The 27,219-nt window shown below is 48.1% G+C and overlaps 1 protein-coding gene and 1 long non-coding RNA gene across 2 annotated transcripts; one reads left to right on the forward strand and one right to left on the reverse strand.

Annotated features, from left to right (window-relative positions):
* Window positions 1-16,567: 16,567 nt before the first annotated feature.
* Window positions 16,568-18,903, reverse strand: LOC121831151 (uncharacterized). Its single transcript, XR_006074550.2, has 3 exons — window positions 18,690-18,903; window positions 18,093-18,221; window positions 16,568-16,702 (listed from the first exon to the last, which is right to left on the reverse strand). It is a non-coding gene; the product is annotated as an uncharacterized LOC121831151 (long non-coding RNA).
* Window positions 18,904-18,909: 6 nt separating this feature from the next.
* Window positions 18,910-25,861, forward strand: LOC102906689 (serine protease 42). Its single transcript, XM_006975537.4, has 5 exons — window positions 18,910-19,198; window positions 19,733-19,889; window positions 20,212-20,474; window positions 22,192-22,352; window positions 25,067-25,861. The coding sequence occupies exons 1-5, from the start codon at window positions 18,979-18,981 to the stop codon at window positions 25,280-25,282; spliced, it is 1,017 nt and encodes a 338-aa protein (XP_006975599.1). The 5' UTR covers window positions 18,910-18,978; the 3' UTR covers window positions 25,283-25,861.
* The last annotated feature ends 1,358 nt before the right edge of the window (window positions 25,862-27,219 follow it).

Below are 27,219 nucleotides of genomic sequence, written 5' to 3' on the forward strand. Positions count from 1 at the left end.
GAGATCCCAGGTCTTCCTTGCGCCTTGGCCGGCACGCACTTTTGTATCTGACCCTCGTGGAGTAAAGAGGTGTCCCTCCACTTCTCATCCGAGTCAGCAATGCCTGCCGGCCCCAGACTTCAGCCTAAAAGCTGAGCAGGAAGAAGTCCCAGACATCTTTCCTAAGTTGTTCTCGCTTGAATGCCTCTGGCAGCAGGGATCCCATCCTTTCTTGAGGCAGCTGGGCATGGATTGCTCTCTAGGGTAGGGTAGAAGTCTGTCCAGCACTCCCCTGACCCACTTTTGTTCGCTGAAACCGGGTCTCCAGAACCATTTCTCCGTCAACCTCAGTGGTCCTTGAGGCTGAGTCCACTTCTGCTGTTCGGGTGGCTGAAAACTCGCTCTAGAATAGACATGGCTCTGTGCAATACAAGCGGGTCTGTTGGATTATAGTTTGGTAGGGCCCAGGGCAGGGCAGGAACCCTGATAATTGTCCTAGCACTCACTCCAGGAGGGGGCGGGGGGGGGGGGGGAGACAAAGGCTGGTTCTGACTTAGGGAAGTGTCCCTGAGGTTCTCTGTGGGGAGGGTGGACCAGGAGGGGTGAAGAGAGAGGAGGCAGTGTGATGGGACGGTGACCCGGCCCATGCAGTGCATAAGTGCAGGTGCAGGCTTTGGCGGAAGGACCCTGTCTGTCTCTCCCAGAGTTCGATCCCGCCCATCAGTGGGCCTCAGTTGACCAGACAGACAAGCACCGGGAACGTTTGAGGGACTCCTTCTAGACTCTGAGCTTGGGGTTGGAGGCGGCTGGGGAGGCGACAGATGCTTTGAAATGTGCAGAATAATAAAGCAAGGAATGTCTGAGCTCAGGGGAAAAAATAAGCCGCCCCGCTGGGCCTCCCACCAGGCTGGGTGTGATGAATTAAGCAGAGGGAGGCACGTTTCGTGTGGGGGTGTGAGCTGGGGGAGACAAGAAGGCACCTAATGAGAAACAGGGTCTTGGGTGGAAATACCGCAAGCTTCGGTTCTGGACCATCTGACCAGACCCTTGGGACTGCCTGCCTTAGCTTCCAGAGTCTCCCTCTTTATTTGTCTAGGTCGGTACTTATGGGGTTGGGTGTTGTCCCACCCCCATGCTGACATCTGACCCTGAGCTGTGCCTTCTTGCTGCTACAGACCCCCAAAGGCCAGAAAGGGGGCACTCTCGTCTTCTATCAACATACATTGAGCTCCGACTGGATGCCTCAGTCATACAGGAGCCAACGCTGACCCCTACTGGACCGATCTATTTTACAGCTCCACTCGCTGGCCTCTTGTGAGCTCACCCGGAGGCCCTAGCACCTCCTGTTTCCAGTCTCCACAGAGTCCCTCCCTCTGACCAGTCCTTCACACATCCCTCTTGCCCATGTTGGGACCCCTAGCCTCAGCCTGCATCTCTACTGCCTGGCTGTCCCCGGGGTTGCCACATTAACTGCCCCCAGATGCATGTCTGCCTTCCCATTACTGGGAGTGGCTGGGGGCGAGGTGACTTTTTCCTAACTCTCTAGGAAACTTTAGGCTGCCTCGACGTGGCGTCCACAGTCAGGTCTTCAGTCTTGCTTCTGTTCCCTTTTCTGCTTGCTGGCCCCCCTTCCCAGGACTGTGTTCCCAGGCTAGCCCTTCCCTCTCCTGGTCCCAGCTGCCAGGGGTATGGTTAAACTGTAAGAAAGGTAAATTCTTAGTAAGAGGCTCGAGGGGATGGAGTCACGTGGTGCTGTTCTGGGTCTCTCCAAGGATTCTCTCTTCATAGTTTCTTTCAGCTTGGGGTGGCACATTTTAGTTTTATTATTGTTAGTGTTTTGAGACAGGGTCTCACTGTTTATCCTTGGCTGTCCTGGAACTCATTGAGTAGATCAGGCTGGCCCCAAACTCACAGAGATCCGCTTGCCTCCATCTCCTGAGTGCTGGGATCAAAGGTGTGCACCACCACTGCCTGGATTATTTATTTCTCTTGAAACAGCATCTCAAGCAGGAGAGGCTGGCCTCCAACTTGCTATATAGTAGAGGCTGGAATGCCTGATCCTCCTGTCTCTGCATCCTGAGTGCTGGGATCATAAGCCTGGGCCACCATGCTCAGCCTCCCACTTTATTTTTAAGAAGCCTGGGCTGGGATTTGGAACTGCTTGGAATATTCTCTCCATCATCCCTTCTCTCCTCCATCCGCTTTAATTAAAACCATTTTTTTAAAAACACACATGTTAATTAAAAAGCAAACATGTTTTGCTAAGTAATTTGGAAGCTCTGGTTATGCAAACCATAGCCATTCCAGTTTTTTAAAAAATCCCTCATCCAGCTTGTACCAGTGTCTTAGGCGCTGAGGACCCACTGTGGGTGGTCACTTCTTTACAGTCTGTATACCCCATGGGTCAGAGCAGGGTAGCCCCTGTATCTCACATGTGGGGACCTGAAGGACCAGAGCAGCTAGAGAGCACAACCTTGTGCAGTAGTGTGCATGGAGAACCTGGGGCCCATGAGGAAGGTGATGGTCAGGGCTACTAGGAACCCCGAATGCTAAGAGGCATCAGCCTCTACACTCTTCATGTGCTCATCCGTCTGTCATGACTTCTGGTCATGAGACTCCTGGAGCCTGACACTCTTCATAGCCTGAGCAGCAATCTCTGGCGCCCCCTGCAAATAGCCTGGACCCCCTTAAGGTGCAGGGCTCGGTGACCTCCAGCTCCTCTGTTCTCTGTTCTTGCCAGGGGTTAGGGACGTCTCACCCAGAGGCTTTTCCTAGCCTAATCACCACCTTGCACTCTGCCCGTTGGCGTCTCCAACTCAGAACGGGAGTGCTTCCCTTGTGTGTGAGAGAATCCATATGCAGATGCGTTATTTCCCTATGTGATCTAGTGGATCACTGTTAGCCATGACCCTAATGTCATATTCTGAAGTGGAGAGTTCTTGGGGGTTAGAGGAAGATCAGATGAAGCAGTGACTAAGAAAATTATGTAGGTGTCCTGAATATTGAGGTGGGTCCTAGGCATGTGGGACACCTGGGCTGGCCTGGACCTTCAGCACTCAGGCGGGGACAAGGCTGGTAACTGAGTTCATCCATCTCGTCTATGCTCCTGGCTGCTTTTCCCAAATAGAACCAGAGGAGAAAGTGCTGCCAGGGAGGGGTGCGACTTATCCCACACGCAGTTGCTCCCTTGGTGAGACACACATGGTCTCACGTCCCAACAACTCACGGTGGACAGCAGCGACACATGCTGGTGGCTGGCTCTCAAGGCTCAGTCAAACTGGGCGCCTGCCAGCGACACACACTGCAGTTTCTCCCGCCGAACACCCACAGCCCGGAGCAGCGGCTGCAGCGCTGAGCTCCCCAGGCTCTCGGCGCGGCGCTTCTGTGTGGAGTCCGCTTAGCAGCGGCTGGGAAACCGCAGCGGGGCGGGCCGGGATGAGCTCACGCCGCCGCCCGCCAAGCAGCGCAGCCCTAACCAGCTCCAGATGGGGCGAGCGCGGGCCTCTGGCGCCCCCTGCAGGGCCTCGTGCGCCTGGCGGGCCCTGGCCGCGCAACTCCGCCGGAGGGCCCGGTGGCATCTCCGCTTTTCCGCCCGGTCTGTCGGCTGCCTGAGTCCCACCGGCGCGAGTCACGACCCCTCGCTGCTCGGTGGAGCCTCCGGTTGCGGGTGACCGGACCCTCGTGTTCCCTGGCCGTCCGATCGGGTCCTGAAGCTCTCCCCGCGCCTGGCGGTCCCGGCCCTGCCCTGCCCTGCCCTGCCCTGCCCGCTTTTGCTCCTCTTGGCACAAACACCCGGGTTTCTACTGGGAAAGCAGCGGGGGCCTGACCACCGCCTGTTTTTAATAAGCAGCTGGTATTTCCCCGAAATCGCCGGCCCTGGCTGACCTCATGGGGATGACGGCTGGCGGGATGCCAGGGGGCGGGAGCCGGCTCCCGGGTGAGCCCCTGACGCCTGGTTTTGCAGAGACATTGGCCGGGAGGCGGAGCTCTGGCTACTCACATGGGCTCTGCTGCCCGCTGGTCCAAAAATCTGCCGGTTTGTGTGTCTACTGTGTGCACCCCGGGCCAGGAGCCCCTGCTGGGGATCGGCGTTCAAATCCCGCCTTATCTGTGATCCTGGTGATTCTCGCCAATTGTTCCCTCTGCTGCAGGATGGGACATGTCGGGATTAGAGGGTCCAACGTGGAAAGCGGAGATGGACCTCAGGAACGTTCTAGCAGGCACCAAAAGGAGCCCAGAGACAGGCACGGGAGCAAGGGCAGGGTTGGGGGTTGTCATCTGCCTAGCAAGTAATGGCAACAGGGTGCCCCAGCTGGCCAAGTGCTTAAGCAGGGAAGGATGGATCATCACAGGGGACTGTGGGACCCCAAAGGCTAAGGAGAGGCAAGGGCAGACTTTCTGGAGGAGGGGCAGTTAGACAGGACATGGAGAGCAGGGGGTATGAAGAATTGTTAATTTCGGTGAAGGGGTAGGAGAACCCCATCAGGACCGAGGTGTACTAGATATCCAGGGGGACTGGATACACCGGGAAATAAAGGACCTTAGGCCAGAAACCTCGTCTGTGATGGTGGACAAAGTGTCAGAGCCAGGAGGGGACACACGGTCCAGTGAGGTGAGGAATGGAGCTCTGGGGCCAGAGAAAGCAGAGAGACAGGGTGTGGAAGGCAGCGGGTGTTGGGACTATGGAAACGAGCGAAGGCAGAAGAGACAAAACCGTTTGTTTCATGAAGTTAGGTGAGGGGGGATCTTACGGGCCAGAAGGACAGCTAATACACACAGGAGTTTAAGATATAGTAGTTCTGGGGAGGTGGCTGCTGCTTTCCCAGAGGACCTGAGTTCGGTTCCCAGAACCCAACTTCCTGTAACTGCCGACTCCAGAAGATCTGAGCCCTTTTGTGGCCTCTGGGCACTACATGCACGTACACAAATTACATGTCAGACCGTGTGAAGGACCACACAGAAAACGAGAGTTGGTAGGGCAATTGGGAAGGGAAGGATGGGGCATAGTTATAGTTTTCTTCGTTTTTTTTGGGGGGGGGGCGGGGCTGGGGGATGGGAGAGGGTGGATTTTTTTTTTTTCCAAGACTGGGTTTCTCTGTGTAGTCCTGCCTGACCTGGAACTCACTCTGTAGCCCAGGTTAACCTTGAACCCAGAGATGCACCTGCCTCTGCCACCCTAGTGCTGGGATTAAAGGCATGGGCCACCACGTGCGCTGGGGTCTTCTTTGAGGGTGGGGATGCAGTCTTGCTATGTAGATCAATCCGGGCTCTGAACTCACCATAATCCTTCTGCCTCTGGCTTCTGAGCAATGTCAGGCCCGCGCCACCAAACCTGGTTATTTACTTAAAGACAGGGTCTCCTGGGGCTGGAGAGATGGCTCAGCGGCACGTAGGCAGAATACTGTATACATTAAAAAAAAAAAAAAAAAGACTGTCCTGTAACTTAAGATCCACCAGCTTCAGCCTCCCTAGGGCTGGGATAAGCCACTGATCTCCTCAAGGCTCAAGGGAGCACAGTTTTTTTGTTTGTTTGTTTGTTTTGTTTTTTCCAGACAGGGTTTCTCTGTGTAGCTTTGCACCTTTCCTGGATCTCGCTCTGTAGACCAGGCTGGCCTCGAACTCACAGAGAGACGCCTGCCTCTGCCTCCTGAGTGCTGGGATTAAAGGCGTGGGCCACCACCGCCTGGCGGGACCACAGTTTTTGAGGGTGCCCATGGAAGGCCTCACTGAAGAGGCAGCCTCAGACCTGGCCCCACTGCCACTTAGCTGAAATGATTTTTACGGAACATTTGTAATTAATTTAATGGTAGGGAACACTTTGATGTTATCCTCTTAAAAAAAATTCCATTCTTTTTCTTAGTAGACCTCTGTAGGCCAAACAAAACAACACAACACAAAAGCTCAGATCTTATTATATTTTGAATTTAATCAGAAAAATGTTTTGGAGAAATTAGGGTTTTTTCCCCCCTGGTGTATGCGAAAGCCTACATTTTAGTCTTAATTTTCTTCCTTTGCCCACAAAGTCTAAAATACTATCTGGCCGTTTACAGAAAAAGTTTGCAGATTATGGCCAGGAGAAGAGAAAATGAATTGCATGGATATCTGGGGTCAAAAGGTCAGCGCAAAGGCTCAGAGTCAGGAGTGAGTGAGGCCAGAGCCCTGTGACGGGGAGGGGGGTCAGGACAGGGGAACCCAGTCACAGGACAGAGTCTTGGCTCTTGGAAGAGAATGTGGCTCTATTAATGGAATAGCTTTCCTAATTTGTTATTGCCTCTGTTTGCATTTTGTCTGCATGCTGATTTCTTTCCCCAGCCTTCTTGATTTAATTTTTTAAAGAGTTTTATTATTTTTTTTTGCTCAGTTCCCTTGCATTTGTTTTAGAAGATCGTAGCTTCCTCAAATTGTATGTTTTGTGTCCTGCCTATATATAGCTTCTTTTAAAAGTGATTTATTTATTTATTGGTTTTTCAAGACAGGGTTTCTCTATGTAGTTTTGGTGCCCGTCCTGGATCTCGCTCTGTAGACCAGGCTGGCCTTGAACTCGCAGAGATCCACTTGGCTCTGCCTCCTGAGTGCTGGGATTAAAGGCATGTGCCACCACCGCTGCCTAGCTGATTTATTTTATTTTTAATGATGTGTTTGTGTGTGTGTTTGTGTGAGTACAGGTGTCCACAGAGGCCAGAAGAGGATGTTGAATCCCCTGGAGCTGGAGTTACAGGTGATGGTGGGTGTGGGTGCTGGGAATTGAACTCAGGATCCTGGAAGTACAGCCAGTGCTCTTAAACCACTGAGCCGCCTCTCCAGCTCTAATTCCTTTCCTTCCCTCTCCGCACTCCCTGCTCACCACCTCCTGACTTCTCTCTCTTGACCTTCCTCTCCTCTCCCCTTCCCTCTTTCCTGGCCCCTTTCTTCTCCTCTCCTCTCCTTTCCTCTTTTCTCTTCCATCCCTTTTCTGAATCTTCCTTTTCCTGATAGTTTTTGTTTTCAGAGTCAGCATGAGAATAATGGTCTGCATTAGGAAGCCCTGCCGGCTTCCCTGGGACCAGGCCAGGAGAGACCAGGCCTCCATACGGGGGTGGGGACACAGTGGCCACAAATAAACTGCAGTCCCAGCACTCTGGGGGCCCGAAGTCACCACCCCCAGATATTTGTTAGTCTTCTGTTGCAGCTCCAACGAATGAGCACAAAGTCAGTGAACTGAGACGACGTGGGGATTCTACAGTTCTGTAGCCAGAGTCTGTCAAACCCAGGCGTTGCGAGGGCCTGCTCCTTCCAGAGGTCTCAGGGAAGATGTTCCCTGGCCTTTTCCAGCATGTAAAGGTCCTCTGCACTCCTGGCTTGTGGAGCCCCACTTTCTGTCTTCAAAGCCCGCAGTGTTAAAGCTCCTGAGCAGCCTTCAGAGGTCACGTCTCCCTCTGTCTACAGGCAGTAATGATTCTCCACCCTGTGGGGGCTCACCCAGATGACCCACGCTGTCTCCTCCCTGCAAAGTTTCTTTTACAATAAGAAGGCAATATATTCCCAGGTTTGGAGGATAAAAACACAAAACACAAGTGTGTATTTCAGTCCCGTGTGTGTGTGTGTGTGTGTGTGTGTGTGTGTGTGTGTGTGTGTGTGTGTTCAAGGCTGTCTGCAAACTCTTTACCACTGATTTATACTGAAGCTCTTTTTAGTTTCTATTCCAAGGCCAGGTCTCACTATGTGGCTCTCAGTTACTTTTCTATTATTGTGATGAAACATCATGACCAAGGCAACTTATAAAATAAGTTGTTTAATTGGGTTTACACAGTTCTAGAGGGTTAGAGTCCGTGATGAGGGAGGAGAAGCCTAGTGGCAGGAGCAGTAGCCCAGAGCTCATATCTCACAAGCAGGAGGCATACTGGAAATGGCACCCCTCCCCCAACGAGGCCACACCTCCTAATCCTTCCTAAACAGCTCCACCAACAGCAGGCCAAGTATTAAAACATGCTAGTCTGTTGGGGTCATTCTTGTTCAAACCACCACAGTAACCCAGGCTGGCTTGCCCCTTGAGATGCCCCTGCCTCAGCTTCCTGAGTAACTGGGATCACCATGCACAATTTCAGTTCTTTGGAGGTATCTCCCTGAAACTGAGACTACTGGATCACATAGTAATATAATACTGTGTTTAACTTACTGACTTCCACAGTTGCTGAAATTTTACATTCCCCTTTCTTCACATCCTTTCTGACACTGTTCTTTCTTTTTAAAACATGTGGCATAAAACTGTCCAGTGGCTTTTTCCCTCTACAAGAGATGCTAGCTTTAAATGGTTATCTTTAAAGCCAGTCATAAGATATATAAATATATAATATATATATATAAAAGTTACCTCTAAAACTTGGTGTAATCCTGTAACCTAGCACTCAGGAGGCTGAGGCAGGAGGATCTCAAGTTCCAGGCCAGCCTAGGCTACTTAGTGAGACTCAGTCTAAAACACGAAGACAAACACACAATAGCAAACCCCTTCAGCTACATCATTTTTTTACTGTTCTTGCCTGTCCGTTTGTTTATTTTGGAGACAGAATCTTTTGTGATGCAGACCTGGCTGACTTAGTATTTATTATGGAGCTCAGGTTGACTGTGAACGCCTATTTCAAACTCCCCAGTTAAGGGATTACAGGTATGTGCTACCAATGCCTTCTTCAATCGTCTATTTGAAATAACCAAAATGAATGAAAGAAAGAGGGAAAAACCAAGTTCCTTCTGAGGTTGGAAAAGGGGAAAGAGTATAAAATACTGTTATTGATATTTTAACTGCATTTTTCAACTTAAGACAATATTGACAAAAACAGCAGCCCGGCAATCCTGCTACACCAGCCTCCTGAGGGCTGGGATTACAGGCATGCACCACACAGCCGCCTCCAACCTTTCATTTGGGACAAGCAAAAAAAGAAAAAAAACAAGTTCCCTCTGAGGTTGGAAAAAGTGAGCGAGTGTAAAAAGAATACTCAGTTATTGATATTTTAACTGCATGTTCGTTCAACTTAAGGCAATATTGACTAAAGCCCTGAGGTCAAGAATGTTCACATTACTCCTGCTAACAGACTTTTGTTCATTTAATTCCATGTACTTCTAAAATTTATGATTTTTTTGAGACAGGATCTCACATAGCCCAGGCTGGCCTAAAGCTTTTATGTAAATAAGGCTGGCCTTGAATTCCAGATCCTTCTGCCTCCACCTCCCAACAAAGGTTATGAAATCTAAATTATTATTTTTAGATAACCACAGAAGACTAACTGTAATCTTTTTCTCTTTCCCAGTAGAAACCTCTGTACTACATGTGTGTGAGCTGGAGGAAGGAGGGGATGTGCAGACTGAAGGCAAAAGGCCTGAGGAAGCTAGCCTGCGCACCGATGGAGGCCGGGTGCCCGCTGACTTCTGGACTACACGTTCTGCTGAGACCGTCTTCCATCACCTCCAGTCACCAAGACCACCTCTGAGAGCCCTGCCTTGCTCATAACTAAAACAGTTCCTGTTGGTCCTGTGCCCTGGACCTGCGGCATTCTGGATTAGCTCTGTTCTCAGTTACAGACAAATCTAATGTGTGAACAATAAATCATGTCTTCTGCCATCGCAGCTGAAGAAGCAAAAAACATTTTTTTTTTTTTTTTTGGAAACCATAATGTGGATAAATGTTTCAAACAATGAATGCATGATTAGAACAAAACAAAACAAACAAAGAGAGAACCTCTGGTGTGGTGGAAGAAAACAAGCCAGGGAGGCATTTGGGCTGCCTAGTTTAGAAGCTACTTCCTCAGTGGACAATACCTGCAAGAAGGCTGGAAGGGCTCCGGGATGATGCTGATCCTCAACAGATCCAACTGCACAGTGAGCATGGTGTGGTCTTCCCACAGGCAAGTTTTTAAGGTTTTTCTTTCTTACACTTCTTGATTTCGTGTGTAGGGGGCAGGGACTGGTGTGAATGTGCCTCCGTGTGAAGGTCAGAACACAACCTGTAGGAATTTGTTCTCGCCTTCCACCACGTGAGTCCCAGGGACTGAACTCAGGTCCTCAGCCTGGGCAGCAGGTGCCTCTGCCATCGAGCTAGCTCTTCAGCCCCTATATGCAATTAAAAATCATAGCCGGGCTGTGGCGGCACACGCCTTTAATCCCAGCACGAGGGAGGCAGAGGCAGGTAGACCTCTGTGAGTTTGAGGCCAGCCTGGTCTACAGAGTGAGTTCCAGGACAGCTGGGCTACACAGAGAAACCCTATCTTGAAAAGCCAAAATAAATAAATAAAAATAAAAACAAAAACACCCCATACCCAAACCAAAACAAACAAAACAAAAACAAACAGCACAACTTTCTATATTGTGTATGAATTTTTTAGGTTTGTTTGCTTTACGTTATGTGTATTAGTACATTCATATATGTGCACCACAGGCATGCAGTGCCCTTGAAGGCTAGAAAAGAGCATCAGATTCTCACAGTTGTGAGCCACCGTATGAGTACTGGTAACCGAACCCGATTCCTCTGCGAGAGCAGTAACTGTTTTGAAGTACAGAGTTATCTCTCCAGCCACCCTGAGGAATTCTCTAAGTATTTTAAAAACATGTTTTCTCTCATATTTATTAAAGTCTGTGTTTTAGAGACCCCAGTTACCCTTGGCTGAGTTACTCTTGATAGTCCTGTGTGTTTATTAATGATATCCAAATTAATTCAGTCTTCATTTTCCCTTTCAATAATGTATTCTGTGATGATAAAAATCTTCTTTTTAAGTAGGAAAATTTATGTTAAGAATAGTCCAGGGGAGCCGGGAGGTGGCACACGCCTTTAATCCCAGCACCTGGGAGGCAGAGGCAGGCGGATCTCTGTGAGTTTGAGGCCAGCCTGGGCTGCAGAGTGAGTTCCAGGACAGGCGCAAAGCTACACAGAGAAACCCTGTCTCGAAAAAACCAAAAAAAAAAAAAAAAAAAAGAAAGAAAGAAAAAGAAAAGAATAGATAGTCCAGGGGCTGGAGAGATGGCTCAGAGGTTGAGAGCACTTGCTGAACTCACTCTGTAGACCAAGCTGGCCTTGAACTCACAGAGATCCGCCTGCCTCTGCCTCCTGAGTGCTGGGATTAAAGGCGTGCGCCACCACCGCCCGGCCACTTGCTGCTTTTAAAGTCCCAAGCACCCACATAGTGGCGCACAACTATTCATAGCTTGAGTTCCAAGGTATCTGATGACCTCTTCTGGCCTCCACTGACACCAGACACACACAGTGGACAGACATATATGTAAGCAAAACACATATACACATAAAATGAAACTTTAAAGATTTTTTTAAAGATTTATATATTTATTATATACAGTGTTCTGCCTGCACATATCCCTGCATGCCTGAAGAGGGCACCAGATCCCATTACAGATGGTTGTGAGCCACCATGTGGTTGCTGGGAACCAAGCTCAGGACCTCTGGAAGAGCAGCCAGTGTTCCCAACCTCTGGGCCATCTCTCCAGCCCCCTAAAGATCTTTTTTTTTTTTTCTTTCTTTTTTTTTTTTAAAGGAATTAAAGAAGACCATAGTCCATTCTTTGCAGTTCTTTTTTACTTCAGTAAGGATGTTTGGGGGCTGGGGAGAGAGCGAGGCCATGAGTTTGACCACAAGAACCTGTATGAAAAACAGATAGTCATAGTGACAAGCTGGTCATCTCAACACTGGGGAGGGGGAGGCAAGAGCATCCCAGGTACTTGGTGGCCAGTCAGTGTAGTCTAATTGGGGGTCTTTAGGAAGGGATGGCACTCGAGATTGTGTGCATACCCACACCCGAACACAGCTTGGGTCTTTCATTTCTTTAGTCCTGAAACTTCCTTTTTCCGTTTATTTTGTGTTTTTACTATCTCACCTTTGAAACTTCTAGTTATTATCATTATTTCATTTTTTAAAGACAGGGTCACTCTATAGAGCCCTGGCTTTCTTGAAATGCACTGTGTAGACCAGGCTGGACTCTAATTCACAGAGATTCCCCTGCCTCTGCCTCCTGAGTGCTGGGATTAAAGGTGTGCACCACCATGCTCTTCAAACCTTCTAGTATTTGATGAATGTGGCCCTATTCCTAGCAGGGCTTATGGGATTTTCCCTGCTGTTTAGCAATTTTTATTTCTTCTTAGTTCTCCTCTCTCTCTCTTCTCTCTCTCTCTCTCTCTCTCTCTCTCTCTCTCTCTCTCTCTCTCTCTCTCTCTCTCTCACAGGGTTTCATGTAGTACAGGCTGGCCTTGAACCTGCTATGTAGCTGAGGCTGGTCTTGAACTCCTGATCCTCCTCTCTCATCCTCACAAGTGCTGGAAATACAGTTGGGAGCCACTACTCCAGGCTCAGGATTTTGCTTCCGTCTACACTGGCTGTTCTCTGTCATTCTGTGCTGTTTTTCTAATTGTTTTCTGTAGTTTTGGTGCTTTGGTTCCTCTGCCTTCCCTCGTATTTGCTTAGGTTTTGGCTCGCCTTTTCTAACTGGCTTCCTTCCACTTGTCTGAAAGCTGTTTGTTCTGCTTTCACAGTTGTGGTTTCAATGCTGGGTATTTTCTGTTTTCTTAAATATCTTTATTGGGATATAATTCACATATCACACAACTCACTCATTTCAAGTGTGCATTCCAATGGCTTTTGTATGTTCCCAGAGTTGAGCAACTATCACCACAGCACATTTTAGAACAGTTTCAGCACCCAAGAGAGAAACTCTGGGACCGTTAGTAATCACTCCCCGCTTCTCACTGTCCCCACCCACCCACCCACCTTTCCTGTCACTACCCTGACAGTCACTGTCTATTTAAGTCTCTCTGTGTTTGTCTAGTTCGGGATTTCTTTCTTTCTTCATCCTCTTAACTCCCATAATGTGCATAATCCACCCGGTTGTTTGGGACAGTTCAGTGTGTGTGTCCATGCACATGACCTCCAGAAGCTGGAGGTCGACCTTGGTGCCATTCATCAGGGGCTATCCACTCAGTTTGTTGAGATAGGATCCCTTATTGGCCTGGAACTCACCATTTAGAGTCATTGGCCAGTGAGTCCCAGGGATCTGTCTGTCTCCCCAGTGCTGGGAATACAATGTGTGCTGTCATGTTCATTTTCTTTTGAGATGGGTTCTGTTGATGGAACTCTGGCTTTTCAAGCACTTTACTAACGAAGCCATTTCCTCAGCCCCTCCCATCTCTTTTTCTTGAGATAGGTCTTACTGTCTAGCCCAGGCTGGCCTGGCACTCATTACTGTAGCCCAGGCTGGCCGTCTTCCTCCGGCTTCCCCCTGAGTGCTGGGATTGCAGGTATGTGCACCATACCAAGACTCCCTCTGGATGATGTCGCAGGACCTTTCTTCACATTCAGAAATTCTTTCTTCTGCTTGACCCTATCTATGGCTGAGATTCTTGGATCTCTCTGTGTGTCTGTGGTTATTTAATTCACTGAAATCTTCAGTTTCAGTATTTTTCCTTGGTTCATTTTCATGATATCTATCTCTTAACTCACTCTGATAAAATAAATTGTTCTCCTGATTACATTGAGTTATCTGCTTTCATTTTCTACACTTTGCTGAATTTCTTGAAGATAATTATTTTAAATTCCCTTTGAGGTAATTCATAAATTTCCTTTTTGCTGGGGTTAGTTATTGGGGACTTTGGTGGTCCTTTGGTGACATGCTGACTTGACGTCTCATTCTGTGTCTCTGCACTGATATTGTGTGTTTAGTGGAGCAACTGGCTCTTCTGATTTCTTTATCAACTTTCGTAAGGAAACCTTTCGCCTGCGGATGGATCCTGGGATACCATCCTCCTGGCGGCATGCATTAGCTTTGAGCGGTGCGTAGGTGCGTAGCTCTGCTCTCTTCCGCTGTAAGCCACATCAGCAATGCCCAAAGGTGCCACAGTTTAGACTGTAGGAGTGTGTGATGGTGGTAGTACAGCCTTCAGAGGAGAGAGACGCAGGGCTTCTTCACATGTTCAGCGGGTGCATGGTGGGTCCACCAGGGACACAGACCCACTGTGTTTCATTGGGAATAGGAGACCCCATGGGCTCACGTGCCAGGGTGATTCCCCTGGGCCTACGCTCTGAGTATCCAGGGTCAGGACACTGTAACTTACATGAGTGTGGTGCAGTGATGGGAACATCTCACAGACAGAGAAATGTGGTGTGAGTGGATTGTGGAGTAGAATGCTCTCTACAGTGACTCTGATGTCAAGATGACATTCTGCTAGCCATGATGGTCTCGTCTTTAATACCAGCATTTGGGAGGCAGAGGCAGGCAGATCTCTATGAGTTCGAGGCCAGCCTGGTCTACAGAGTGAGTTCCAGGACAGCCAAGGTTACATAGAGAGACCCTGCCTCAAAAAGCAAGCAAACAAACAAACAAACAAACAAAAACAACAACAAACCAAACAACAACTTAAAAAAAAAGAGGGTAATGGAGGGAAGAAAGACAAATGACCATGTTTTCTCTTTTAGGTCGAATCTTGATTTAAACAGATTTATACAGAGGACACGAAAACAAAAGAGTGGCTGTTGGATGAGGGGTTGGAAGGAGATCAGCAAGAAGGTGGGTGGAGGGATGGAGGAGGGCAGCGTGGTAATAAGAGAAAGCACAATGCTACACATGCGTGAAAACATCAGAGTAAATGAAATCAATTCTCCTCTATGCTAACGAAAACATTTTTAAAAGAAATAAAATACTTTTCTTTTTGTTATTATTTCTTTTGTTTTCGGGACAGGTCTCACTGTGTATCTCTGGCTGTCCTGGAACTCAATATGTAGACCAGGCTGGCCTTGAACTCACAGAGATCCTCCTGCCTCTGCCTCCCGCGTGCTGGGATTAAAGGTGTGTGCCACTGTGCTTGAGATATAGTTCTTTACTCATTGTTTTGGTTCCTCTTTGTTTTGTTTTTGTACGTGTGTGATGAACACTAGGCACCTCCAGTCAGTTAGCTCTTCCCTCCCTCCCTCCCTCCCTCCCTCCCGCACCGCCCCCCCCATGGTGCCAGGGAGGCCAGTGCTTCACCTCTGAACTGCACTCCTAGTGTTGAGTACGCCTTTTCTGTAGTGGAAAGCATTGAGAAGATCAAGTGAGACTGTGGTTGCCATGGTTACTCTCCTAAGTACAGGTTTCAAATTCTTCTAATTTTATTATTATTATTATTATTATTATTATTATTATTATTATTATTATATTGGTGGGTGAAGCGCTTTGAGGTTTGTGTGTGTGTGTCTGCTTCCTTTTCAGTGACTGGCTTTCTCTTTGTGCCTGTGCCTCTGAGGGATTGTTTCTTTACAACCATTTTTGTAAGCCTCTCTGCCAGCAGCAGATTGCTATTACTGTTCCTGGACACTTGCTAGGGTGTGTGTGTGTGTGTGTGTGTGTGTGCTTCTAAGAGCCACCCCCTTTAAGCAGGGACATGTTTGGGACAGATCAGGATGGGGTCTCCTCCTAGCATAGGTTGTCTTGTGTTAGATACGGTTATCAACTACCATATCCGTTGACCCATGTCCCCAGAGTCAGTTTTTGACCCTCCTTCCTCTTAGCACACAGCTGTCTTCGGGGCAGGGCAGGAGAAAGGTGGCAGAAGGCTCAGACAGATTTCATTCCTCTGCTCAGTGTTTGGCTTCTGCTCGCCTCCCCTAAACCACATTGTAAGCAAGGCTTTCTTTGGGCTTTTGCCTGCCTCTAATCTTTCTCATAAACACTTGATGGCAATTTATGAAGAAAGGCCTAGGAAAAGGTGCAGATTTACTTTGGATCTGCAGCTCCTAGAAGTTCTGAAGTCTTGCAGTAGGTCACCCTCTGTCTTTTATATATCAAGACAATGCACTGGGCCAGAGATACAGGGTATATATAGAGAGAGCTCAGCAGAGGAGGGCACTGGCCCAGCACACATGAGGCATTAGGTTCAAACCTCAGTATGTACACATACATGTACGTGCGTGCGTGCGTGCGTGCGTGCGTGCATGTGTGCGTGTGTGTGGACAGGAGTATGTGTGGAATTCATAGGAAAGCTCTTTGGAGTGTGTGCCTTCTTCTGGTGTGGGTTCTGGGATTACAGGTGATAGGATTTGCACATCAAGTACCTCCACCCTCTAAGCTATTTGACTGACCGGGAATCTCTGATCTTAACCTCTTGGATTAAAAGGTTCTGTGATTTTTAACCTTATGATTAAAAGGTTCTGAGATATTTTCACGTTTCTTTTCTTTTCTTTTCTTGTTTTTTTTTTTTTTTTTTTTTTTTTTTTTTTTTTTTTTTTTTGGTTTTTCGAGACAGGGTTTCTCTGTGTAGCTTTGCGCCTTTCCTGGAGCTCACTTGGTAGCCCAGGCTGGCCTCGAACTCACAGAGATCCGCCTGGCTCTGCTTCCCGAGTGCTGGGATTAAAGGCGTGCGCCACCAACGCCCGGCCATATTTTCACGTTTCTTACAACTGTGCCATGGATGTACCTGAAATAAGATACAGTATTTAATCTTGGCTGCTTCAGTTTCAACACAGATTAACAGCTTTAGGAGAATTCTTACAAGAAAGTCAAGGCCTTGGTGGGGGAAAAGTGAGGACAATTTAAATGGGGCACACCTGGCCACTTAGCCACACTGAACACCCCCCCCCCCCCCCCCCGTGCTGACGGAAGCAGTCAGCCTCACTGACTTCTTTACTTGAAGAAGGTGTGTTATGAAGATCGACAGTTCTGTACCTGTATCACTTCAGTCCTCACTGTCGCTGGACCCAGTGACTACGTCAGCTCCCAGCATGCTGCAGGACAGGAGCAGAGTATAAGGCAGGAGGGAAAAGCTTCCTTACAAAGAGAGTTTACATGGGTTTTAAGCACTATTGGTTAGCTATGCTTGAGCCCAAATTAGGAGTATGCCTACCAGAAACTCGGTTTGTAGGTTCACACTCTCCTTGTTGTTTTAAACCTAAGCTGAACAGTAGCCCACACTTGGGCACCAAACACAAAATGTCAGAAGTTCCTTACTGGGCTGGCGTTGTAGATCAGTTGGTAAGAGTGCTTGTCTCACATGTATGAAGCCCTGTGTTTGTTTTTGTCTCCCTGCATAAACTTGGTGTGGTGGTACATGCCTGTAGTCTCTGTACTTGGGAGGTGGAGGCAGGAGGATGTGAAGGTCTAGGTCATTTTTGGTAATATAGAAAGTCAAGAGATGTAGACAGAGTTTTCTGTCTAGACTGCTGCTCAGCTCTGTCCTGCCAGCTGCTCCCCAAATAACCACACAGAGACTTAATATTAATACAAATGATTGGCAGTTAGCTTAGGCTTGTTTTTAGCTAGCTCTTATAGCTTAAGTCAATCCATTTCTATTAATCTATGTGCTGCCCCTATGCTGTGGGATGTCTTTCTGTATGCTGTGAATATGTGTGGCTCCCACTGGATAATAAAGCTGTTTTGGCCTATGTCAAGAAAGCTTACATCCAGACAGGAAATCCAAGCAGAGATACAGAGAGAAGGGCCGAGTCAAGAGAGACTCAAGCCCACTGCTGAAGGATCAACAAGATTTCAGCAGACTGGTAATGCCATGCCATGTAACAACATATAGATTTATAGAAATGGGTTAATTTAAGATGAAAGAGCTAGCTAGCAAGAAGCTGAAGCTATATGCCATACAGTTTATAATGAATATTAAGCCTCTGTGTGATTATTTTATAAGCAGCTGTAGGACCAAGGTGGGAGAGATCTGTCTGGACTGTGGGGCCAGGCGGGACTGGAGAAACATCTGCCTACACCCTAAGGCTCATTTACCTCTTGTATGTACTTCCTATCCTGCTTGCTCTGTGTCTCATGGCATCCCCTCCGACTACACCCTCCTTCCCAGTGTTCTCTCTGCCCCCAAAATCCTGCCTAGCTATCAGCCAATCAGCTTTTTATCAACAATGAGAACAACACATCTTCACAGTGTAGAGAAGGATTATTCCACAGCAAAGAGGCTTCTCTGCATACATAAGACCCTGTCTCAAAGAGGAAAAAATTGAATGCAGAGGTTTTTTTGGTGGGTGGGGGTGCAATTATTGACATATATTCATGATGTATGACCTGCTTGCCCACTCCTCCTATGACCAAAAGAATATCTTAAGAATGTGCCCCTTTCCCAAGACATTGAAAAATAACTTGATGAGGGAAGTTGAGTACCAGCAGCCTTGAAAAATCCAATGGCTCTCCTCCTTCCATTGGAGAAACGTGAGAAGCACAGATAGTCCCTCCATTCCCCCTCTTCTGCAGGGGTAATGATGCTCACAGAAGGAGAGACCTAGTGAACATCTGGGCAACAAAGAGAAAAACATGAGTTACCACAGAAGACATCAGGGACATGGAGTAGTAAGAAAGGAGATTGACTGGCTGGTATCTTTGGTGGTGGCTAATTTAAAAATTTTTATTTTATTTTATTTTATTATTTTATGTGTCTGAGTGTTTTGCCTGTATGTATGTGCGTGCATGCCTGGAGCCCACAGAGGCCAGAAGAGGGCGCTGGATCCTCTGGAACAGGAGTTAGGAATGGTGTGAGTCGTCACGTGGGTGCTGGTAATTGAATTCCGGTCCCCAGCAAGAGCATCGAGTGCTCTTAAGCATTGAGCCATCTCTCCAGACCTGGACATTGCTAATTTTGTTTCATCTTGTCCTATGACTGAGAATAGCCTACACGTCTAGGTATAGTGAATGAATCTCGGTTTGAGGTGTCTTTTTGGAGACGGAGGGCTCCCCCTCTTATTCCCAGAGTCCGGTCCTTACCAGTTCCACACCAGACTCTGCAGGAAGTGCGGGTCCTGAAGTGGGAGGTCTCCATCAAAGACATCTGTCCCCTCTGTCCCAGGCAGGACTCTGGGTGTGCACAGCGTGGCGTGAAGATCTGAGTGTAGGACACATTTCCCACCCGGGAAGCCGTGACCCTCCCTGGACGCCCCTGACGCGCTGGCACCTCCCTTCGAGGAGCCCGTTTCTCCGACAGAACCCAGGGCGGCCACGCGAGCCTGGGGAGCGGGTGCCACTTCGGGAGAGGGGCGGTGGCCTCCGTGGTGGCATGGCGTCCGGAGGGGGCTCCCTGGGCCTCATAACCTGCCTCTTGCTGCTTCAGTCGGAGCTCTGCGAGGCTTGGGAGGCTGCCACTGTGTCCTCTACTTCCGATTTCTCCGCAGGGCACAGTGAGACCCCAAGGGTGAACCCACTGCCACCCACGCAGGTGCTGGTGACCAAGGCGGCCCGTCAGGGCCAAACCTCTGCTTTCAAGCCGTTTGCCTTAGGTAACTTGTGAAGGGGTGTCTGTGAGGAGGTGGGGGACTGTGTCAAGGCTCAGAGTGGGAGCTAGTGACAGGCTGAATCCGAGGGACACGGGCCAGGCCACTGTTGAGTAGGAGTCTGGTTGCCTTGCCTGTGGCTCCTGAGGAGAATGTGACTGCCGTGGGGGTGGGGGTGGGGGGACACCGGAGCACTGAGGGTATGAAGTGCCCCTGATGTTCATCAGGACATGCATAGCCTCCTTCTTGGCTGTCATTGGGTCCTGTTGGTGCTTTCTGAGGACGCGCTGACATGAACACTTAATTCTTTTTATTTTTTTCTCCCAAAGATTTATTTATTTATCATGTATACAGTGTTCTGCCTGCAGCCCAAAAGAGGGCACCAGATCTCACTGTAGATGGTCGTGAGCCACCATGTGGTTGCTGGGAATTGAACTCAGGACCTCTGGAAGAGCAGCCAGTGCTCTTAACCTCTGAGCCATCTCTGCAGCCCCTGAACACTTAATTCTTCCGAGTTCTTCCCAAATTGTCCTCATTCAGGGTGCGGCCAACGCCTGACGAAGATCATGGGAGGAATGGACGCAGAAGAGGGAAAGTGGCCCTGGCAGGTGAGCCTCAGGGTCCGACACATGCACATCTGCGGAGCTTCCCTCATCAGCGCCGAGTGGGTGCTCACCGCTGCCCACTGTATTTTCAGGTGAGGAGCGAGGAGCGGAGAGGTGAGTGTTCTGGAGGGGACCCTGCTGTCCAATCTACCTCTCTGACAAACCGTCAACATCCCCAAACCAAGACACACAAAAAGGGTGTCATGCTACGATCATCTTGTTACTAGAAAGACTTAGGGCAGGGCACAGCTGAAACAACTGTGGGACCAATGAGGCGTTTTGGTGGTAGAGACAGAACTTTTGAGAGTGGCAAAGAGGCTGGGGCCAGGTTGAGAAACAGAAAACGAGTGGAAAGGGTACAAGGGAGCTTTGTAGGGTCATGGCTACTGAGGCGGCATGTCTTCTTTCCCACAGCCGAAGCCAGTACAGTGTCAAGATGGGCGATCTGAGTGTCCACCGCCAAAACACAAGTCTGGTGATTCCCATCCAGCGCATCATTGTCCACCCCCAGTTCTCATCAGCTATTGTTGTTAAAAATGATATCGCTCTTCTCAAGCTCCAACACCCCGTGAATTTCACCTCTAATATTTACCCCGTCTGCATCCCTTCAGAGACTTTTTTTGTGAATGCTGGGACCAAGTGCTGGGTGACAGGATGGGGTAAACCAGCCCCAGGTGGTAAGATCCGGTGCTCAGGAGGAAGCAAGGCCTTCTTCCTGAAGGACACAAAGGATAATGGGCGGGACCAAAAAGGAAGGCAGACTACTTGGCATAGGCTGGTGGGCAGTTTGGTGAGCTTCGGTGATCCCAGTCTTGTGTTGAGGTCCTTCTCGGCAATCAGCACAAATATCTGAGGACAGCCAAAGAAATGGGAACCAGAATGATGTCAAATCTGCTTTTGCAGCTTTGTGGGGACATGTGCTGAGTGATTGTGGGTATTGCACTCCCTGTGGACAAAGGCTAGATGCAATGCAGTTCTCCTGGGTGGATTTTCAGATTTATTTTAAGTGCATGAATGTGTTTTGCCTGTATGTATGTCTGTGCAACAAACGCCTGCCTGGTGCCCACAGAGGTCAAAAGAGGGTGTCAGATCCTCTGGAACTGCAGTTATAGGTGTTGTGAGCCTCCATGTGGGTGCTGAGGGAACTGAACCCTGGTCCTCTACAAGAACAAGTGCTCTTAGCCAGGTAGTGGTGGCACACGCCTTTAATCCCAGCATTTGGGAGGCAGAGGCAAGCAGATCTCTGTGAATTGGAGGCCAGTTTGGTCTACAGAGTGAGTTCCAGGACAGCCAGGGCTATTACAGAGAAACTCTGTCTCAAAACAAAACAAAACAAACAACAACAAAACAAAACAAAAAGAACTCTTAATTGCTGAGCTATCTGTCACTCTCCAGCACCTTGGGTGAATTTTTGCTCATGAGATAACGAGTCACTTGCTAGTTTCTCAACAGAGATGCCTATCTAGGTAGTTAGAGAGTTCCTTCTGCCTAGAGGAATTAGGAGAGCCAGAAGGCCTCTGTTGGTATGGTTCTTATACATGAGAAGAAGTCACATGTGACCTTTAGGGTTCTCTCTCTGAGAGCCTGTGGTTATGTTCTAGAGAGTGAAGAAAGTTGGTTGGGTATGGTGTAACATGCAGAAGTATGGACAGTTTGAGACTAGTCTGATTTACATAAAGACGCCAGTTTTATCAACAAACAAAAAATAACAGAGAAAGATGTGCAGGATGTCTTGTCACTATTACCACTGACATTCAGTGGTAATGGGTTCTCGTTTCTTAGGCTTTGCCTCCCTTTCAGAAACATCATCCCTCTCCTGGCTTAGTTTTGCCTTTTTTTTTTTTTTTTTTGAGACAGGGTTTCTCTGTGTAGCTTTGCGCCTTTCCTGGAACTCACTTGGTAGTCCAGGCTGGCCTCGAACTTACAGAGATCCGCCTGCCTCTGCCTCCCGAGTGCTGGGATTAAAGGCGTGCGCCACCACCGCCCGGCCAGTTTTGCCTTTTTTAAGAGCTGGGAATTGGACCCAGGCCTTTAAATGTGCCAGGGAGGGCTCTGGTACTGTCTGTCTTCACGGCCCTTTCTGCTTTTTGTTTTGAGACAGAGTTTAGCTAAGTTGCCCAAGGTGGCCTTGAACTCACTCTGTAGCTCAGGCAGGCCTTACACTTGAGAGTCTTCTGCCTTGACCTCCCATGGACTTATTGACCTGTGCTGTTAGGCTCTGCTCAGTTTTGCCTCTTACTCAGTCCTCTCCCTGTGACAGTTTTGCGTCTCAGTTTCCCCAGTGTCAAATAGGGACACTCTTCATTTCCCCGCCTTTGTCCAAGGGCATTCCTGGGTGCCGGAGTGCTTGCTCTCCATTGTGAAGACTAATACACTGCTGATCTTCTTCATTAGCACCAAACATTCCAACAGAAGTTCTCCAGGAGGTGGACCAGAATATCATCCATTATTCGGAATGTAATAAGATGCTGATGAAGGTTACATCAACTTCTCTTGATCTAGTCAAGAGTGGGATGATCTGCGGCTATAAAGAAAAAGGAAGGGATGCTTGCCAGGTGAGTTCATGAGCCCTTTCCTCAGTCTCAGATGGCAAGGCTGGAGTTATTTGCTACCTCTGACTCAAAAAAATTCATGGGGAAAGCCACGCTCCCCACAGCTCCTGAAGCAAACCTTGCCCGATCTTTCTATGTAGCCGAGAATGGCCTTAAACTTGAGATCTACTTGCATCAACCTCCCAAGCACTGAGATTACAGGGAGACACCACCTTGTCCAGCTGGTATGAGCCTTTTTTTTTTTTTTTTTTTTTTTTTTTTGGTTTTTCGAGACAGGGTTTTTCTGTGTAGCTTTGCGCCTTTCCTGGAACTCACTTGGTAGCCCAGGCTGGCCTTGAACTCACAGAGTTTGCCTCTGCCTCCCGAGTTCTGGGATTAAAGGCGTGTGCCACCACCACCTGGCTTGGTCTGGTCCCTTCTAAAGGATGTAACCTTGCTGTGTAGGTTGCTGGGTAGGGTTCTTGTTTACATGTTGAAGTTGGGAATGGGTAGTCTAATAATGTTTTGCATTGAGTTCCCCTATGTCTTAGTCAGGGCTTTTATTGCTGTGAAGAGACGCCATGACCATGGCAACTCTTATAAAGAGAACATTCAATTGGGGTGGCTCACTTACAGTTTCAGAGGTTCAGCCCACTATCATCATGGCAGGGAGCATGGCATGCAGGCAGACATGGTGCTGGCTACAGCTTGGCTTGCAGGTAACAGGAAGTTGACTGAGACACTGGGAGGTATCCTGAGCATAGGAAACCTCAAAGCTTGCCCCCACAGTGACACACTTCCTCCAACAAGAAATTACCCACTCCAACAAAGCCACACCTTCTAATAGTGTCACACGCTATGAGATTACGGGAGCCAATTACATTCAAACTACCACATCCTCTGTGGCAGTTAAGATGACAAAGGGAACATCAACCTGTAATAGCTGAGTTAACCTGCATCACAACCTTGCATCATAATATCATATCTTCCATGCCACTGTGGAAGGTGAAATCCAAAGACATGAACTCAAGGTCCTCTTGTGAAATCTTTTTTAGAGATAGGGGACAATTTGCTTAGGTCTGAGTGTACTTCTTATGTTGGCCAAGTGTGTGGTATATGCCTGTAATCTCAGCGCTCATAAGGTTGAGGTAGGAAGATCAAAAGTTCAAGGCCAGATGGGATACATAGTGAGTTTGAGGTGAGTCTTGGTTACACAGTGAGACAAGGTCAGGCATTGGAGGTGAAGAACATGCTCATTGGACAAGAAACCCTAGGTGTGCCCCAGCACTGGAGGAGCTGGGGGTCCTGGTGTTTCTAATGCCTGGAGCAGTAGGATAGGGTATCATACGTGGCCAAGTTTCTAGGGTGGCCAAGGCAGGCGTGAGAAGTAGGGCTGGGCGAACATGGTCAGATTTTCCTTTTAGCTCAGTGGTTCCCTTGGATGTATGGTACCAGGACTGTCTTCAGAGTGTAGGAAGTGCCATCGAGTCCTGAGCAGGGTCTGGGGCAACTACTCAGTGAGGAAAGTGTCTGAGGTCAAATTATCAATTCATGTTAGGTTAGGGGTGGTAAGAGACACTGAGGAAGCCCATGTGTTTCTCACTGATAGGATCTCTGTAGCGGGTTTGGAAGAATACGTACGAATGGACTCTATAATGTCCACGAGTTTTGTTGTAGGTTAAGAGCTTCTTCTTCTTCTTTTCTTCTTCTTCTTCTTCTTCTTCTTCTTCTTCTTCTTCTTCTTCTTCTTCTTCTTCTTCTTCTTCTTCTCCTTCTCCTTCTCCTTCTCCTTCTCCTTCTCCTTCTCCTTCTCCTTCTCCTTCTCCTTCTCCTTCTCCTTCTCCTTCTCCTTCTCCTTCTCCTTCTCCTTCTCCTTCTCCTTCTCCTTCTCCTTCTCCTTTTTTCGAGACAGGATTTCTCTGTGTAGCTTTGTGCCTTTCCTGGAACTCGCTTTGGAGACCAGGCTGACCTCAAACTCACAGAGATCCGCCTGCCTCTGCCTCCCGAGTGCTGTGTTCAGAGGAAATTCAGGTTAAATGTAAGGAATTAGGAGCTACTACATAGAAGTGATAGTTAATGGGATTTAAAAAGATTTGTTTTTATTTTATGTGTGTGAGTGTTTTGCTTGCATGTGTGTGTATATGTGCCATGTGCATGCAATGTCTGCAGAGGCCAGAAGAGGGCATAAGATCCCCTGGGACTGGAGTTACAAGTGATTGTGGGTTACCGTGTGGGTGTTCTCAACTAACCCAAGGTCCTCTGCAAAAGCAGCAAGTGTTTTTAACCATGGGGTTATCTCTCCAGCCCCTCAAAAGTAGAATTCAGTAATAAACACCACTGTGGCTTGAGAAATTGCTATAATAACATCAGATGATATTATCATTGTCCTGTTAACTTCTCCGGGGCCATATTTATATACCTAGTTCTGGCATTTGTGTATTAATAGAAGCTTGGGCCTGGCAAGGATGCCTCTCTGTCTCTCTGTTTCTCTCTGTCTCTCTTCTGAGACAGTGTCTTGGTATGTAGCCAGGTTGGCTTGAACTCTCGAAATCCTTCTGCCTCACGCTCCTTAGGGCGGATACTCTAAGTGTATACCACTGCACCTGGCTCTGGCTGGGCCTTTGGGGTGCCTGAGGAAACCCTGTATGAGCCTGTCTCCTTACGTCTTTCAGTGCCACTCGCCTAACCCAAAGGGGATCAATTCCGTTCTTGCCATATGTTTCTTTCTCTTTCTTCAGGGAGATTCTGGCGGCCCTTTGTCCTGTGAATTAGATGATAAATGGGTGCAAGTGGGAGTCGTGAGCTGGGGCATCGGCTGTGGTCGCCAAGGACATCCTGGAGTTTATACAGACACGGCCTACTACAGCAAGTGGCTGACTGCGGTGGTGAACCAGGCCGCCTGTTTCTGTCCGCTGGTCTTCCTCGTCTCACTACTGTGCTTGCTGGCCTCCTGACACCCTGTGGTCATGGCGACTGCTGCGTCTCATCCCACCCTCCTTCTGAGCCTCTCCCTTTCCTTTCCAATGTCCTTTCTTCAAATTCCGTTTGGGATCCCTTGCCCTGGAGAGAGCCACAGTGAAACGTGTCAGGGATCTGAGACTCCAGAGTGTTCTGGCTTGGTGCTCCAGTCACCATCCTTGGTCACACTACTCCTGAGTTGCGGTCTGCCTGACAGGGATGAAGGCGCATGAATTCCAGTTAGAAGGCAAACCGGCCTGCCAGGTGGATGACAATGGCCTGCGAAAGGACTTCCTCGGTGGTGGAGCGAGCGCTAGACCTGACTATAGTTGTTCAGGGCTCTCACCTCAGACTTTGTCATACCAGAGTTAGCTTGGTGATGAGAGAGAGAGAGAGAGAGAGAGAGAGAGAGAGAGAGAGAGAGAGAGAGAGAGAGAGAGGAGAGGACCTTAAGTGTCCTCCTATAACCGTTCTCTCTGTATAATATCTTTGATCTTGTGAAGTTACATTTCTCATCGAATGTAATTTGCAACCATGTTCAAAGATAAAGTGAAATTTGAAAATAATTAAGAAAATGTATGAGCAGATTTCCTTATTTCTCTTCAAGAATTTCCTTTTATAAGTAAAACTAAGGGGATTTCTGAAGTGTCCTGCCCTGTTCAGACCTAATGGCAAGAAGATGGTTGATAACATTGAACTCAAATGTCCTGTGTTTTGGCCCTGAGCAAGCACGGCGCATTTGTAGCATTTAACACTGTTTAACACTCTTGTTTTCCTCTAAGAAAAGCAAATATTGTCTCTGCACTCTTGATTTTCCTTGTGTTGAGGACATTTTACTCTCGGCCAGCAGGAAACAAGAACTAGATCCTGGGCCGAGGTGTCCTTTTTCTTCTCATGTTTACCTTAACTGCTTCTCAGCCTCCCTCACGATGGATCATTTGCATGTTCTCTTTTGTGAACTGTCTTTTCAAGTTTTTTGTCATTTTTAATTCAGATACTTTATATTGCTGACTTTTAAACTATTCTTCATGTATTCTGATAAGAGTATTAAAGTTATGACTTGATTTGCTTTAAACTGAAGGTTGTGAAGAATTTTCTTCCTTCTCCCCCTAGAAAAAAAAGTTTCTAGTTTTAGCATTGGTATGTATATCTATGATCAAGAAATTAATTTTTTTGTTCATGGCATAGGATAGAAATCAAAGTATGTATTTCTATGCCTTTAATGTTTGTTAAATTGTTACAATATGATTTGTTGAGATTCATTTTTTCCAACATCAAGTAATACCACCAACTGACAGTGTATTTTAGCAGCTGTTTCTTGACTCCATTCAGCTCTGTGTCCTCCTACATATTCTGAAATAAAGTGCCACTCAGTCCTAGTTACCATGCTCTCTGGTCTTGAAATGTGGTAGTGTTGTGCCTGCAAATTCATTCACATGTTTTCAAGCCCCAGTCTTCCTGGAATTGATATGCTGAGTCTAAAATGCAGACGGAGGGCTCTGGTGATAACTCGGTTTGTAAGGGGCTTGCTGCACATGCAAGCACGAGGACCTGAGTTCAATGCCCAGCCAGGCGTGGTGGTAGGCACAGGTAACCCTACCGCTGGAGAGCCAGAGACCAGCAGACTGCGGGGACTGCTTACTCCAGGCCAGCCTAACAGGCCAACTCCAGATCCACCGAGAGGCTCTGTCTCAAAAATACAAAGGGGTCAGCTTCTGAGGAATAGTACCCAAGGATTCCCTCTGCCTCCATGTGCATGTTCACACTTGTGCACATGTACCTGCACACACCCACACACACACATCTACTCATAAGCACAAAAATGAAGTGTATATGGAGGGCCTAGAGAGATGGCTCAGTGGTTAAGAGTGCTCGGTGCTCTTGCAGAAGGCCTGATTTTGGTTCCCAGCACCCATGTTCAGCTGCTCAGAAC

The sequence above is a fragment of the Peromyscus maniculatus genome, chromosome 7, assembly GCF_049852395.1.
Source record: "Peromyscus maniculatus bairdii isolate BWxNUB_F1_BW_parent chromosome 7, HU_Pman_BW_mat_3.1, whole genome shotgun sequence".
Classification (NCBI taxonomy): Eukaryota; Metazoa; Chordata; class Mammalia; order Rodentia; family Cricetidae; genus Peromyscus; species Peromyscus maniculatus.

Coding starts and splice junctions, on each gene's coding strand:
- LOC102906689 (XM_006975537.4), top strand. CDS start 18,979: ATGGCGTCCGGAGGGGGCTCCCTGGGCCTCATAACCTGCCTCTTGCTG. Junction 19,890..20,211: donor GCTGCCCACTGTATTTTCAG/GTGAGGAGCGAG, acceptor TCTTTCCCACAG/CCGAAGCCAGTACAGTGTCA. Junction 22,353..25,066: donor AAGGAAGGGATGCTTGCCAG/GTGAGTTCATGA, acceptor CTCTTTCTTCAG/GGAGATTCTGGCGGCCCTTT.